This window comes from Vipera ursinii, assembly GCF_947247035.1.
Source record: "Vipera ursinii genome assembly, chromosome: 2".
Lineage (NCBI taxonomy): Eukaryota > Metazoa > Chordata > Lepidosauria > Squamata > Viperidae > Vipera > Vipera ursinii.
In genome coordinates, this window is record NC_139513.1 from 145372407 (window position 1) to 145388223 (window position 15817).

General features: G+C 41.2%; 1 protein-coding gene across 1 annotated transcript in view; it reads left to right on the forward strand.

Moving 5' to 3' along the window:
- Window positions 1–6965: 6965 nt before the first annotated feature.
- Window positions 6966–15817, forward strand: part of C1QL4 (complement C1q like 4) — a gene marked incomplete at both ends in the record, with an annotated part of 33878 nt that continues 25026 nt past the window's right edge. Inside the window, one exon of the mRNA XM_083351540.1 lies at window positions 6966–7529. Within this exon, the coding sequence (XP_083207666.1) occupies window positions 6966–7529 (564 nt within the window). The remainder of the gene's footprint in view (window positions 7530–15817) is intronic.

Consider the following 15817-nt stretch of genomic DNA (forward strand, 5'->3'; position numbering starts at 1 on the left):
AACCTATTGCACAACTGCGTCCCTGCATGCTGATCCCTGGACACATCCTATCTAAGTTGCAGACAATGTTGCAGGTTATACTTGTGCCTGTTGCTTAGCTTAGCTATTTCATGCTGTACCCAACCTGTTCTCTAGGAAATCAAGGTGACGACTCAATAGGGCTTTCTTTTTGCATTTGATTCCCACAACGTCCCTGTGAGGTAGGTATCTTTGGATGAAAGGCAGTGACTAGGGCTCTTATAGTTGAGAGTGGGCTTGGACTTGATTTTCCACAGTCCTGGTCCATGATCCACTACTTTAATCAAAGTATACACTGGATCTCTTTTGTGTTGCAGTTCACCAAGTTGATCATTGGGTCTGCTGCACATAAGGCACATTCCGGAGCCTTGGACACATAGGAAGAAGCTGGTAAGTACAACCTATATATCTTGGTCTTTCTGATGCATGAAACAAAGGCAGTTCTTAGGAAAGCCCACCCTCCCTCTGATCAGAGAAAGGATTCCCTTGGCACTTGAGCTACCTTGAGCCTTTTCCTTGAGGTCTCTGACTATCTGCCACATTGCCTGGATCCCCCCACCCAGCCGTCCTGCTAATTAGCAGGGGTTCCACTTCCACAGGCCTCTCCTCTCCCCACTGTTCGGCTTCCTTCTAATTAATTCACTTCTGCTGTTCATTAGGATCAGCCTGCAGAAGTCTTCCAATACAGTCTTTCTAGTGGCCTCTGGGCTACAAAAGAAACAGCCTGACTGGCTGGTTAGAGCCTCCTTACCCCCCTCCCCCCTCCCCATCCCCCCATCAAGCAAAGCTGAGTAGAGGGGAGGAGGGGAAAGCAATTGTCTTTAGCCAAGGTGGAGCTGAAGATCAGAGCATCGATCCTATGACAATCCCCTCAAATATATTCTGCTCAGCCGTTGCGCCGAGGATAAGGGCGGGTGGCAAGCATAATTTGCTGCACAAACATTGCCAGCTGTTTTTTTTCCTTTTAAGAATTGCATTGATCCTAGTATATAAAGCATCCATAAATCCATCTAATATCCTTAGTTGATTGATTATTGTCCTTTGAAAAGACTCTGTCCAGGACTGCAGGTTTTAAAATGATACTAATAAATTATATATACTGTTGCAGAAATGGGAGGAAGTGGGTTCCTGTAGGTGGGTTAGCAGCAGAAAAGAGGGACAAGGAACTCAAAGTCTCAGAGCGGGAACTGTCCGATGCCCCAAATCGTGTAACGAATCAGTGTGATAACAACACAGCAAACCAGTGCAGGGCAAAAACAAATAAAGGATGCCCAGTTGAAGTGTAAGAAAATATCACACATAAAGCACAGGAAAGAGATGCCAACACACACACACACACACACACACACACACACACACACAAACTACAGAGAGATGAAGCAAACAATCAATAGGTGAAAGAAAGACAAATGATCGTACATTGTACAATAAGTAAGCAATTGCACAAAATAATTCACCCAAATGTTCACCGGAAAAAAGTTTTAATTCTGACAAGAAGCACAGAAATGGATCCCAGGCTACAGAGATATAAGAAATTAAATGCTGTTCAACCAGGTGCATTGTTTACATGTACACAGTTTGAGACAAAGTAGGATTCACAAGGACAGCAGAGAGTAAAATAGAGAATAACAACAGGATACAAGTGTGCAGACTTGGCACACACTGGCTAGTAGTGGCAAAGCCCTTAGTGACAAAGAGCCACACTTTTCTTTCCTACACCAGCAGAAACTAGCACAACAATGGAGGCCCAGCCAAGAAAGAGCAGGAGGGGATGTGAGATACAGGACCACCCCTCATTTCAGTAAAAAAAAAATAAGTGGGCACTGCTTTCACGAACACAGACAAATTATGTCTCTCTGTCACCAAGCCCCACCCACAGTGCACAACAATAAAATCTTGCATTTTTCTCGGCTTTTTTCCCCTCTTCCTTTTTAATTGCCTAGAAAAATGCAGACTCTAATCCCTCCTGAAGGAAATCTAGCCTCCTGGGAATTCTGAGGGCAAAAGCTAAATTTTGCATAAGGAAGTGGTATTCAGCAAAGATGCTAAAATTCAAGAAAGATGGTAAAAGAGCAGCTCATAAATCAGCCGGCTTCTTCAGTTTGGGGAGAGATGGGAAAGTGAATGACAGCTGCTAGGGGCAGAGGCATGTCAGGATTGAGATGTATTGGAGTCTCTGCGTTGTTGCCTTCTGGGTGAAAACACCGCAAAGGAGTCCTCTGATACAGCTCCGTTTTGTCACATGCCAGGGAACAAATCAACGTTAAAAGTTGTGTGGAGAGAAACATGAGATATTAAGCAAGGGGGATAGAAATGGATGCAAAAAGTGTATGAGAAATGCAAGTGAGCAGAAATACTAAGATGAAGTTAGCACCTGCTTAGCTTATACTGTATGCTATACAACCCCAGGAAGTAGCAACAAGGTATTAAGTGTAAAGATTTAAACACTGCATATTAAAATATATATTTATACACACACACAGAGAGAAACACATACAAGTGAATTAACACTACATCAATCCCCCAGCCCAAACTGTTATCATCTGTGCAGGGATGACATCACTCCCCCAGACAGAACTGAGAAAGGCAGAACAGTTCAGTCATTCCTACAGAGGGAGTCCTTGTTTAGCGACTGCCTCGGACAGCGAACGTTTGCAGTTATGACGGTGATGAAAATGTAACTTTGCACCAGTGCTCACATTTATGACCTCCGAAGGTTGGCAAAGCAAAGGAAAGCTGAGGTTTAATTAATGACTGCTTTGCTTAACAACTGAGTCGCCAGTCCCAATTGTGCTTGTTAAACAAAGGCATGCTCAGTATAAGGCAACCTTTTCTATTTTGGGCTGATGGAAGTCTCTGTTAAACCTGCTTGGAAGACACTAGGTTGTGGGGGGGGGGACCTCACACATTTGCACCACACATCTTTGGGATTTACTAGCCATACAGCTCCACTTTAGCAAATTGTTCCTTTCTACATCAGCTTTTCCATAGGGGAAGTTTCCAGTAGAATTCTTCCTGCAAGAAGAAAATATATGTGTTACCACCAGGGAGATTGATTGATTGATTGATTGATTGATTGATTGATTGATTATGAAACTACTAAACTGTTTCAGGGGACTCTAAGCAGTTTATAAAAGCAACAACAGCATAACCCAAAGCAATAGTACATCGAGTAAACCAAAATATTGCATTATATCCTTAGTCATTACATCGTATCTGGTTCCAAAGGCTTTCCAGAGGGGCCAGGTCTTTGCAAGTTTCCAGGAGGCTATGAAAATGGGAGTCACTCCTGCCTTGGGGTGAGGGCAGAGGGGGAGGCAGTGGCGCTGTTCCAAAGGAGGAGCCTCCAGAGAGAACACCTGCTTTGTTAACGCCACACAGGCATTTGTTATTGCAGGTAGTCCTCACCTTGCAACCATTCATTTAGCGACCATTTGAAGTTACAGTGGCATGGAACAAAGTGACTTTTGACAAAAAGTCACTTAGCAACTGTCTTGCTTAGCCACATAAAAGTTGGGCTCAGTTGTGGTCATAAGTCAAGGACATACTACTGGGGGGGATTAATTCCACTGGTATATGAGTCTAGTATCTCCAGCCACATTCTCTTTTTTATCTAATGCTTTTTTACCAAACATATACAGGTATATGTGCTTCAGATCCAGATTCACACCCAGTTTAAGCAACCTTCCTTCCTTCCTTCCTTCCTTCCTTCCTTCCTTCCTTCCTTCCTTCCTTCCTTCCTTCCTTCCTTCCTTCCCTTCCTTCTTTGAATGCTGCAGAGCAGAGAAGGAACTGCAACATTTCCATTTAAAACTCATTCTCTTTACCTAATATCAAGCTTATAGCAACTGATTAAACCCGAACAGAAGCAAACAAGGTAGAATAACATCTTCAAAACACACTTTATTCGTCACCCTTCCAAAGGACATCAACATACACTGATGATACAACAGAAGGAAGATGCCAATGAACTGAAAGAGAGAGGCAGAGAGACATAGAGATGGTGTGTGTGTGTGTGTGTGTGTGCGTGCGTGCGCACGTGTATCTGTATGTGTTTAGTACATGTGCACATTTTTCTGATCATTAGACAAATATAATTCTGCACATCCCAATATAAGTGCATTCATGAATGCGTGTATACAAAAGTAAGCATTCCGCTAGAACTACATATATTAGTGTAGTAATAGATTTAGAAATAAATGCAAACAGAGTTCTTTCTAATCAGACAGAACTAATGCTGGTCACATATACCTGCATGTTTCTGATGACTCTTGAACACACAGGTCTTGTGCAGAAAAGCCTGCTTTGTTTTTGTTTTTTTCTGTTCACTTGGTGAAATCTGCCTCCATAACATCTAACAAAAATCAAGCCTTGCATTGGTATGCCTGTGGATTCGAATGTGAAGGGACAGAGAAAGGACAAGGTAATGGGCATACAATATTCTTAATGCTCATAAAGAGAGAATGAGCAATGGATAATAAAATCATAATAGCACACTGACCGAAGGACTCTATATAGTGAAAAGTGAAAGGGATTGGCCTTTTTTGTAGTATCTGCCTTTAGTAAAATATCGCCCTACTCTAGTATCCTGATCCTACATGGCATGGGTCCGGATTACCTACGGCAACACCTGCGGCCGGCGTCAACTTCCCTCCGTCCAGTGCGCTCCCACAGAGAGGGCCTCCTCAGGGTGCCTCCGATCAGAGAATGTCGATTGGTGGCCCCCAGGGGGAGGGCATTCTCTGTGGGCGCGCCAGACCTTTGGAACCGCTTGCCGGTTGAGCTCCGAATGGCCCCCGACCTTCGCTCCTTTCGGCGCGATCTCAAAACTTTTCTTTTTGAACAAGCTGGCCTGGTCTGATGGGTTGGGGCTGGGTTTTATAATCGGTTTTAACTTTTAATATGTATTAATTTATTACGGGCATTGTAGTTTAATTACTTTTTAATTTTTGTATCCTGGTTTTATTATGTATTGCCCTGTTCACCGCCCTGAGTCCTTCAGGAGAAGGGCGGTATGCAAATTAAATTATTAAATTAAATTAAATCCAAAATTTGTTTCATATCAGTAATAGTTAATCAAACCATTCAACCTGCCTCTGAACAAGCTATTTCTGTTTTCAGCACATAGGTGTATACTATAATGTATAAAGAGGGACAGATACTCCTCTGCCACTTCAAATGTATTGATCATGCACATATCCTCAATCTTCCAGGATATTCATCTAGTACACACTTCTACAAACCAAATGCAAACTTCAGTAAATACAGGCATGCGCGCACACATCACTGTATATTATTTGCCTACCCAGCAGATACCATATCATCTCTTTCACATGTGTACCTATATTTATGCATGGATCTTTTTTTCATGCACGTTTATGAATAATCTCCATGTCAGCAGGAGTAAATAGTCTGACTGGAACATGCACTCATTCTCACGCATGTGTTCTGTTCTATTTCCTCAGCCGTCTGAATGTGTAGCTGCTGCCTCTGAAGTTTTAAGTCTGCCTCCTCCCATCCCGCTTTGTATAGCATCTCAGCAAACTGAAACAGAGTGTTAAGGCACCTCTCTTTGGGCAGTGTGAGTGTGTGTGTGTGTGTGTGTGTGTGTGTGTGTGTATGAGAGAGAGAGAGTTGGGTGTTTGGGGAAAGGGGAATAATTGATTAATTAATGAATGGGATGGCTTGCAGCCCCTCTAGGAGATTCCTGCTGGATCTGTCAGCTGTTAATCAATCTCCATTGAGAGGCAAAGGAGGCACAAAGGTATTTAATTGCGGGGGGGGGGGGTTGATACAACCCCAGCATATAAAACACATCCTTAAACATGACTCTGGATGCCAGCGGGGGGTGGTGGTTGGGGGTTGGCTAGGATGTAGACAGAGTGAGCTGAGTCCAGGAGAGATGGAGGAGAGGGGACACCAACTACGGGGTCTCTTCCTCCCTCAGCGATGCAAATGGCCAAGCCAGGAAGGCAGAGAGGCTTCATCCCTCAGGAATCCTTCTTCCTTCCAAGACAGGGGACAGGGATGGATCCAGTCCATCTGGATTCCTACCACCAGAGGACGGAGGCCTCCTGCTCCCCTATGCCTGAGCGTCTGCCCCAGGCTCAGGGAAGGCAAGCAGAAAGCCCAGCTGCCATGGATGGCGGGAGACACTTCCAGACTTCAGACAGACTTGTCTCCGTAGCTGAGCCGCTAAGCCTCCTTTGTGAAGCACCAGAGGTCGCTCTGGTTGGCTTAAAGCTACTTTTTGCATCTTGGACAGCTCAGTCTGATCTTTTTTTTGAGTTTATGGAAAGAGTCTTGCATGTGGTAGGGAGGGTTGCTGGATCACCTGTTTGTTAGGAAATCCTGCTCTCTCTCTCTCTCTCTCTCTCTCTCTCTCTCTCTCTCTCTCTCTCTCTCTCTCTCTCTCTCCGTTGATGGCCATATGATATGGCACAGGAAGCCTGGAGCTGCTCCGTGGCCACCAGCTGAGTTCTCCACTGGAGAAGAGAAAGGAAGGCACAGAGAGGCTTACATATTCTCACTCTCTGACACACACACTGGCACACACATTCTTTCTCTTTCCATCTCCACCCCCTAACACATCTGCTGCTGCTGCTGCTGCTGCTGCTGTGCTGCTCTCCGGGAAGTAGGAGCGAGACAAAGTGATTCCTGCGAAAGAGAGCAGTTCTCTAGTGGAGGAAAGGCAGACCAAGAAGCAGAGCTGCACAACTTGGGACGGAGTTTGCCTTGTAAGGAAACCGGGGCTTCGTTGCCAAGGACAGGACCTTGGAGGAGAGCATCACTCGAGGGACACTTGGGGGGACATCTCCATCTGCCTGGTTCTTGACTCCAGAGAAACTTCCATCATTACCTCCAAAAGCGAAGACGATTTTTTAACCCTGGCCGCCTCCAGGCTGAGCCGCAAAAAAAGGGTCATTGGGGCCGCCATTGGGGTGGCCATGGTGCTGGTACTCTTGGTGGCCATCCCGTTGCTGGTGCACAGCTCCAAAACCACCTCCCACTATGAGATGTTGGGCAGCTGTCGCATGGTCTGTGATCCGTACACTCCCCAGACCCATGGGGCATCTTCAGCAGAGGCAAGCCAAGAACTGGCCCTCATCTCACCACCGCCTTACGTGTCTGGAGGGAAAGGAGATCCAGGGAGAAAGGCTAAATCTGGAATACGCGGGCTGCCAGGACCGCCAGGGCCACCCGGGCCCCGAGGTCCAGCTGGAGAGCCGGGGAGACCAGGTCCCCCGGGCCCACCGGGTCCAGGTCCTGGAGGTTACATCCCATCTTTCTACAATCCTAAAATTGCCTTTTATGCGGGATTGCGGAAACCACACGAAGGGTATGAGATCCTTCGTTTTGATGATGTGGTGACTAATGTGGGAAACTACTATGAACCGTCAAGTGGCAAGTTTACATGCCCTCTACCTGGCATCTACTTCTTCACCTACCACGTGCTCATGCGTGGTGGTGATGGTACCAGCATGTGGGCAGATCTGATGAAGAACGGGCAGGTAAAGCAATGCTCTCTCTTATCCCAAAGTCTTTCCTTTCCACAGTGATCTCCTGCTTTACCTTTCTCTCTTTTTCTGTATACAAATCTATGTGAGTTCCTTTTCTGTTGCCTCTGCCTCTTCCCCAGATAACTTCATCTACATCCCAGTCCCATTTTACTGATTGTTGTAGCCGATTATACCTACCTGTTCTTCATTCTACCTGTTCAAATTTAGGAACCCTCCCAGTTCAACAATTAACCACAGTGACTGTTAATAGCTCCTCCTCTTTTAAACCCTAACTCCTCCTAAGCTAACATTCACCTTTTCCTTACTTCTTACTCATAAACACTGTGCACCTGTTCTCAAAACTTAGTCCTGAATGTACTTTAAGTGCAAAAACTTCACAACCAATTACTTGGAGCACAATCCATCTCACATCTCAGGATTGTGATATGTATTTCTGTAGCATTGCATTGTAGAATTTGCAGTTCAAACGAGTGGTTTTATTATTCATGAGTCCTCTCACAAAGAGTTAGAAGAAGGGATTAATTCCTCCAACTTTAGTTAAAATTGTCATTGCTCTGTATATTCATTTATCACTCATTTTTACATTTGTAATGAGCGATCTAAAATAGAACAGCAACATCAGTATTATAAAGCTCTACAGGAATCGTAAGACATGCTATACAGTGTTTAAAATAAGTCTGTGCTTATAAATGGTCGTTGGTTCTATGCGTAGGAATTTTCAAAGAAAAAGAATATGGCTTAACACATAAAATATATTTCTGGTATTTATCACTTAACAGAGATTCTTCCATTAAGAAAATTTCTAGATTTGCAATTCAGTGTTGCTGTCAATTGAGTAAAAATTTTTGAATTGGAAATTACCCTTGAATTCAACTTTTTTTCTCCTTTTCTCTATCCTAGATGGCTCTTTTGTGGGATTTTTTAAAAGAAATATATATTTCAAAATAAAAGGCCAATTTCAATATATTTTGAAATATATTTCAAAAGGCAATATACTATTGAGAAAAGAATTCTATTCTGTGATTCTCAGACTATTTAGATCAAAAGCAGCTGAAAAAGGATTCACAGTTTATACTGTGTTTATTCTATTTACACATCTCTAGATAGCCTAGAAAGGGACTCTATTTTTTTAAAAAAATATTGTTTATATTAATCTACTGTGAAACTTCATTCACCATGCCATAATTAAAGAAATACCTTCTGCTTCTTGATACAGTAGAAAATTTGAAATCAAAACTTTGCATAAGAATGCAACCAGCTGTACACTGATGGGCATTCTTCCAAACAGGTATCTCTCGTTAATGAATAGAGTTTACAACTGAAAGCAGAGGAAATGGATATTTGTTTTTCAAAAAAAATTAATGAATGGATTTTAGAAAGCAATTAGTAAAACAATCAAATCAGTAAGATAATTGTTTTCTTCTAGTTTCAGAAGAATTAAGTTTATTTTAATAAAATGGTTATTATACATGTCCTGCACACAAAATGAGGTATTTCTTAAAATTGTTGTGTCTATATTCACAAAATGTAAGTTTGATAAATTATACATATATAATGTACTTGTAGCATGCATATGAATTAATCATTTATACAAATTGCTACCATTCATCTTCATATTTTTAAAAAATGAACGTTAAGAAGTATTCATCTACATGAAAAAGGTATTCACTTTAACATAATGTCTAATATGTATTCTTCAATATTCCATTGTTCTATTATTGAAGAGATACAGTCAGTATTGTACTGAAAACATCAAAACATATAAAATTTAAATGCTAAGAATTATCATACATATATATTTTATATGATGTATGCAAATAGTTAAGAAATAGTTATGCTGAATTGCAGAGAAAAATAAAATAATTTCTGTGTATTGAACTATGTTGTACAATCTAGCTTTACTTCAGGTTTTGAGAGTAACCCATACAGGTATGTAAAGATTAGTAAGTTTACATAATTATTATTTGTATACTTTCCAATTCAATAGCACATACATTTATATGTACACATAGTTGTATAAAATTCAGTATTCATATATTTCAGCAACAAAACTTACTAATAATTTTATTAGTAAGGGTTAATGAATCCGAAAAGAAAAGTAGGGTTTGGAATATTTTTTAGCCAAGTGAATGCCAAATACAGAGCAATATCACTTCAATATCTTCTTGCATGTTTTATTATTTAGTTTCTCTCTAGCCAAGCATTTTTTCCATTCATCAAAAACCATTGCTCCTCCTTTTAACCAGCTTTCAATAAAACTAGTTTATATGATCTCTCCCTCTTCTCTGTATTTATTAACTGCCTGCCTGAAGCTTCAGGTGGATAGAAACTTTACAAGCAACTTGGGCTTTTAAAAAGTTATTTATTTTGAAGATAATTCTTTTTTTATTGAATGGCTTTTCATAAGTCCCCAAACTTGGTACCATAAGATTAAGAGAGTTAACTATGAGTGAAATGTTTAAAGTTTTTTTTTAAAATCTACCTAGGGCACCAAATTATTACATTGATTAGGTTAAATTAGAGAGTCTCATTTCCAACTCTTTCCATTTATTAAATAGAAAGAAGACATCGATCTGAAATTTAAAAATTCATTCCTTTATACCTCAGCAAGCCACCTGAACTAATGAAAGCAACATCTCAAGAGAAGGAATCTGTCATCTCCCTTCAACAAATCAATAAACATATTTACATGTGCTAACAGGGAGCTTCAACAAAAGGGTTTGGAAGGCACACCATGTAAAAATAATTTCTTATTTTGTAAAAAGACACAAACAACAAAAATCTTTTAACAGCCAGATAGAATTATTCTGTTCAGTTGGTATCTGTTTCTATTGTTGTGCATTCTTTTTTTGTGCATCCTTTTTTTCACTTTTTCCTTTCCTTGTTAAAAAAAATGGATTGGAAAGTGAATGAGAGCTAACGTCACACTGAATGGTGGGGGGTAGTTTGTGCCCTCTGAAATAAATGTGGATTAAGAGCAGCAAACACCCCCTCAGGTGCTACAGGTGGAGTCACTTCGATCTCGATAGTGGACATGTGACATACATCCTTATTGCAACATCCCAACCCACAATGTGTGAAGACGTAGGAACAACGCATGTAGCAAGCAAAAGGGAGCTCAGTGGAACTAAGACAATAATTTGGGCCTGAGATTCCCAAAATACAAGTCCTAACCATTCTTCTAGAAGATAATCACATAAATTAAAACAGGTTGTGTCCGGTTCCTCACTTTGGCCCCCAAAATAAATGCCTGCCCAGGTGTGTTTGAATGCTGTAGCGTACAGATCTGCCACCTACTTTCCTTGCCGCATAAATAGATTGGGGACAATCCAAATATGCCCTTGGGCTTGGCTCTATTGTTTAATTCCAGGTCAATTGTTTTTTTTTTTTAAAAAATAGAACACAATCCATTTCATCTCTTATTAACAATCCATTTATCTCTTATTCATCCAAAAAAAGTTAATTAATTATCAGCAGTATTTAGACATCCAAAAGGCTGCCAAACCTAAGTTGGGAGACTCATACCTCCCAGGTAGTAAAATGGCACTTGGCTCTATTGATCATAATTTACGTCAGGCTGGATCACTTACTGCCTTGCCCTCTTCTCCAAGTGATTGATGCTGTGAGGTTTTCTGTTCTTTTTCTGCTTTTTCCTCCCAGCCCCCACTCCTAACTTGAAATAAAAATTTCTCCCCCTTACTCTTTCTCTAACAGCAGCATAGATCGCAACAGGCAATTGAAAGCAGCAACGAAAGGGTTAATTTTTCACCTCCCTCAGAGAGATGTTTAAATTTCAACACCTTCACAATTTGTGCCTGGTGGAGAGGAACAATTGCCTGCTTATTAAATAATAAATAGCGGGAAGGATAAAAACTGACAGGACACCTGGTAATATTGGTTCAGTCAATTCGCCTCCTGAGACCTGTTTGCAGTCAATTTGTCAGGAAGGGGCATTTTAGAAAAAAATAATAAAAATTTTAAGATCAAAATACCTCCTGTCAGTTGAAATCGGGGAGGGAGCAGTAGCCATGTTCTTACTTCCCTTCCCTTTTCCACACAACTCCTCCTGTTCTCTTTACTGTATGTCCTATATACCTTTTTTTGTAACCAAAGGATCAAAATAGAAATCTAGGTGTAGCCTATAAATCCAACAATAACCTTACAAACAAATAAGGGGGAGGTTTAAAAGCTTACCTACACATAGACAGCAGGATCCTATAACAAATAAAATCTTTAGCACTTAATCTTTGTAAGTCTCCAAGTTTAATGGCACTCTATCCCATTCTTAATGCACAATTAATCAGGGCATAAACAGAATGGATTCCTCAGGACAGAGCACCAGAGGTTGGGGAAATATAACAATTCCCCCAGTTGTGATTTTTAAACCTAAATACAAAACCTTTTCTCTCTACCAATCCCCAGTTTTTAATTGCTAAACCCTAAGCTCCAAAATTAGAATGGCAAATTAAATTCAGGAGGCATTTCTCAATTCTCAAAAGGCAGAAATGGTAAGATGGACACGTAAGCCTTGCTTGACGTCTCCAGCAAGATCTGAAAAGCCACCTAGACAGGAGTGATCCAAGCCTAATAAGGGTCTGATTCAGCATGAGACTTCAGAAATTACCGAAAATCAGAATTCGAACAACTCATTTCTGTCCTCCATCTCGTCAGGCCCACTTTAATTTTCCTTCATCTTTAACTGCTTTCTATGCCATGACAGCCAAGATTGTAAAGCAGATGCACAGGGAGAAGATCAAGAGGATACTTGGAGACATTTGGGGGAGCTGATACAAAATTCCATTCCTTTTGGTAGGAGTCCAAACCCATAAACAGCCCCCACCCAACCCCAAATCTGTCTCAGTTCAGCTATTCCATCTTGGCACGGTTCAGCTCACTGGCAGACTGACAAGCGTACCTCTCTTGGAGTGATAACCTGGAGCATTCCCAAGTAGATCAGACTGTCTTGTGCCCTCTTTGGCCAATCTCTTTCAATATTCATCATTTGTCAGTCCCAAATCTCACAAGGAAGTCGACAGATTCTTGGCTCCTATCCCTGGGTTTTGAAGAGGTTGAATTTCATTTAATTTTCCTTTTCTTCTCAGCCTCACGGATAATTCAAAAATTGCTTCTACAATGACTCGGATATGAGATTTCACTAGTAATGGGGCAGCCCAGGTATGACTTCAATCCAGCTCCTCAAGGGATGGTTATGGCTTAGATCTGCCTGGAAATTATCACCTCCAGCCGACAAAGTCTTCTTCCTAATTAAAGATACATGGAGAGGCTAAATGTGAGCCTTTTGCACATGACTAGATAAACATTTTCCTTGGGTTTATCTCAAAGGACAGGCTAGACAGCCAGTGAATTATCATGGTTAACGAACTGGACTGGCGTAAGAAAGATTGACGTTTTGGTCCACACTTAGCTGGCTCATTGGGTGACACTGGGACAGTTACTCTCTCTAAACCAACCTACCTCAGAGGGTTGTGGTTATTGGGGAAGAATCGGAGGAGAGACTATGTATAAAAAGTGAGACACAGATCTAATAAGCAAATAAATAATGGTGCATCATCCTGGTTCAACTTAATATCTCCCTCACGCCTCTTTTATTGCCAGTGCAGAAGTTCCCTGCACCCACAGACCAGATTTTATTGATCAGGATTCAGGAAACTATTCATTTCTAGAGAAGCAGCATGCCTGCATATGACAGGCAGCATCTGAAGACCATTCATTGGGATTCACATACCACTTCGCTAAACAAGTATCTAAATTAACTGATATCTGTAGCAGAGGGAAGATGTGGGTTAAACAGGCTGTGAAGAACCTAGACTTTTGTGGTGGATCCCTGGCCAGGATCATGGAAGCCACTGGCTGGCAAAGTTGTGTCCACTGTATGAATAAACAAGAATCAGCTGCCAGTCGAACATCATTTTGTAGAAAGGATTTCTTATACTTGGAAAGAAAAAGCTACAAAGAAAATTGCACAAGAGAGCAGAAGAGGTAGCCTTAAAACATTATGTGTCCAGTTGGAAATGGGAAATAATTATGGCCACCACCTTTTCTTATTTTTAAATGGGTTTCTGTGCTTTTCAGTTCTAGGGACACTAGTTCAACAGGAGAAGCCAACTCACCACTGAAATGTTTTGGTGTGTCTCTGTCAGGAAAAGGACTATTGCTTTTGATTCCTATTGTGCAGATAGTAACACACAGAAGCCCTGCCAGGAAAATAGAAAAGTTGCAGGTATGGGGAAGCTGACAGCCCCCTTTTTATCTATTATCACCATAGACCCAAAACTCAGGATGGTATACAGCATAGGAGATCTCTACCACATTTCTCCTGACAATTACCATGTAAAATATATAATGAGATCTATTTTCCAGTGACTTTTATTGCTTTGCTGAGATTTGAAACTTGTTCTATTTATGATCCGGGTCCAGCACTCAAATCTACCACAAAACATCGTCTTCCTCCAAGCACTGGAAGGATAAACTTTAGAAATTGATCACCACAACTATGATCTCTCATTAGGAGTGTCCATCTTTGAGATCCAGAGAGCATAGTCTTAGGTTTTAGTATGAAAAATTAAATTAAATTCACTTGCTAGGAAGACTGAATAGGAGAACTGTTAAAACAGCTGGTTGTGGAAAATATTTCTAGAAATGAAGTAATGGAGGGGGGGAGGACAAAGAAATCCATAAACCACGGATTGTATAGGAATAGAACACCAACAAATTATTGTCTGCATTATGCCAGAGTTAATACTGAATGGCACCTGTTACTGAATAATAGATGAAGCTGGAATTCTATGAATCTTTGTTTTGGCGTATGTAGCACTTCTGATAATTGTTGGTACAGTGTATGCTTTCAAATTGCCAGTGCAAAGGCATTTTTTTCATAATGGCATATATTTCAACCAGATCTTACATTTGCTTCATGGGCCAATAAAATAAAATTAAGAATAGCAACTGTGATAAAGCAAGAGCAGTGGTTCAAGTCACTGGAGCCAATAATTGTCAAGTCAAAAGTTTTCTTGAAGAGCAAGAAAAAAAAATCTTCTCCAATTCCTGGCTTCCCATAGCCATTCCTCTTAGTTTACTATTGTCACATCTTTGCAACATAGTTTAAATATAGTTTATTATCATCACATCTTTGTTGCTCAACATACCTTAGTTTAAGCAAAAATGGAGAAGTAGGCTCCAGTTCTACCTTTTCAAGAACTAAATTAATTCCCATCACTGGGGGCTCCGGAGATTTACTGTTTACCTGTTGATTTCTAATTTATATGCCAGAAAGAAAGTACTGTAAAGATTTATTCACCCCAATTTCTCTCCTTGAATTGTCCTTTGGTGTAAATGATGGAATCCACAGCCAAATCCATAATTAAGTACTAAGCCCCGCTGTCCATCAGCAAATGCAGGATGACAAGCCTCTTCCTTTTAGTTTCTCTATTTCACTCTCTCCCTTCTCCCTCAAATCCTAAATGTCTAAATTCTAACTGAGCCTGGGCCTCAGGAGCACACCCAGGCCTTCAGCCTTCACTCAACCTGCCTGAGGAAACAGGGGAGGAATTATGGTCAGTTCATCGACAGACAGCGATTCCTTCCAACTTCTCTCCAGAGTCATTTTTAAAACACATATACATTCCCAGGGCTGCGTGATTCTCAGATACACTGTCATAAATACCCTCATCGAATGCAGTCCTGCCAACTCCGTCTGTGATCTTGTCAGTGTATCCTAGCTTAGCAGCTCGGCTCCTTGGACAGGCAGCCACTGAGGAAAATTCTAGCAGATCAGAAAAAGGTACTACTCCTCTACGTTGGGAATCAGGACTAATTCTTTGGCTTCCCTGGGTAGGAATTATACCCATGCAGAATATGTCTTCTGCTGTAATATCTTTGCCCTGTTTGAAAAGCATTGGATTGCATCTCACACTACAGATTCAGATGGCCCTGTAGGCAGAGAAGCCATCCAGTACAACGGATTCCCCCACTAGGTTCAGTTTGAACATTGGAACTGGAGAAATGACCCAAATCCTTGGCCTTTCAACTACAAGTAGTCCTCAACTTACAACGGTTCATTTAGTGACTGTTCAAAGTTACAACAGCACTGAAAAAGTGACTTATGACCGTTTTTCACACTTAGAACCGTTGCAGCATCCCCGTGATCAAAACTGGCAACTAACTCATATTTATGATGGTTGCAATGACCCCAAGGTCATGTGATCACCTTTTGCAACCTTCTGCCAGGCAAAGAGCCTTGGTGGAGCAGTGGGCTAATG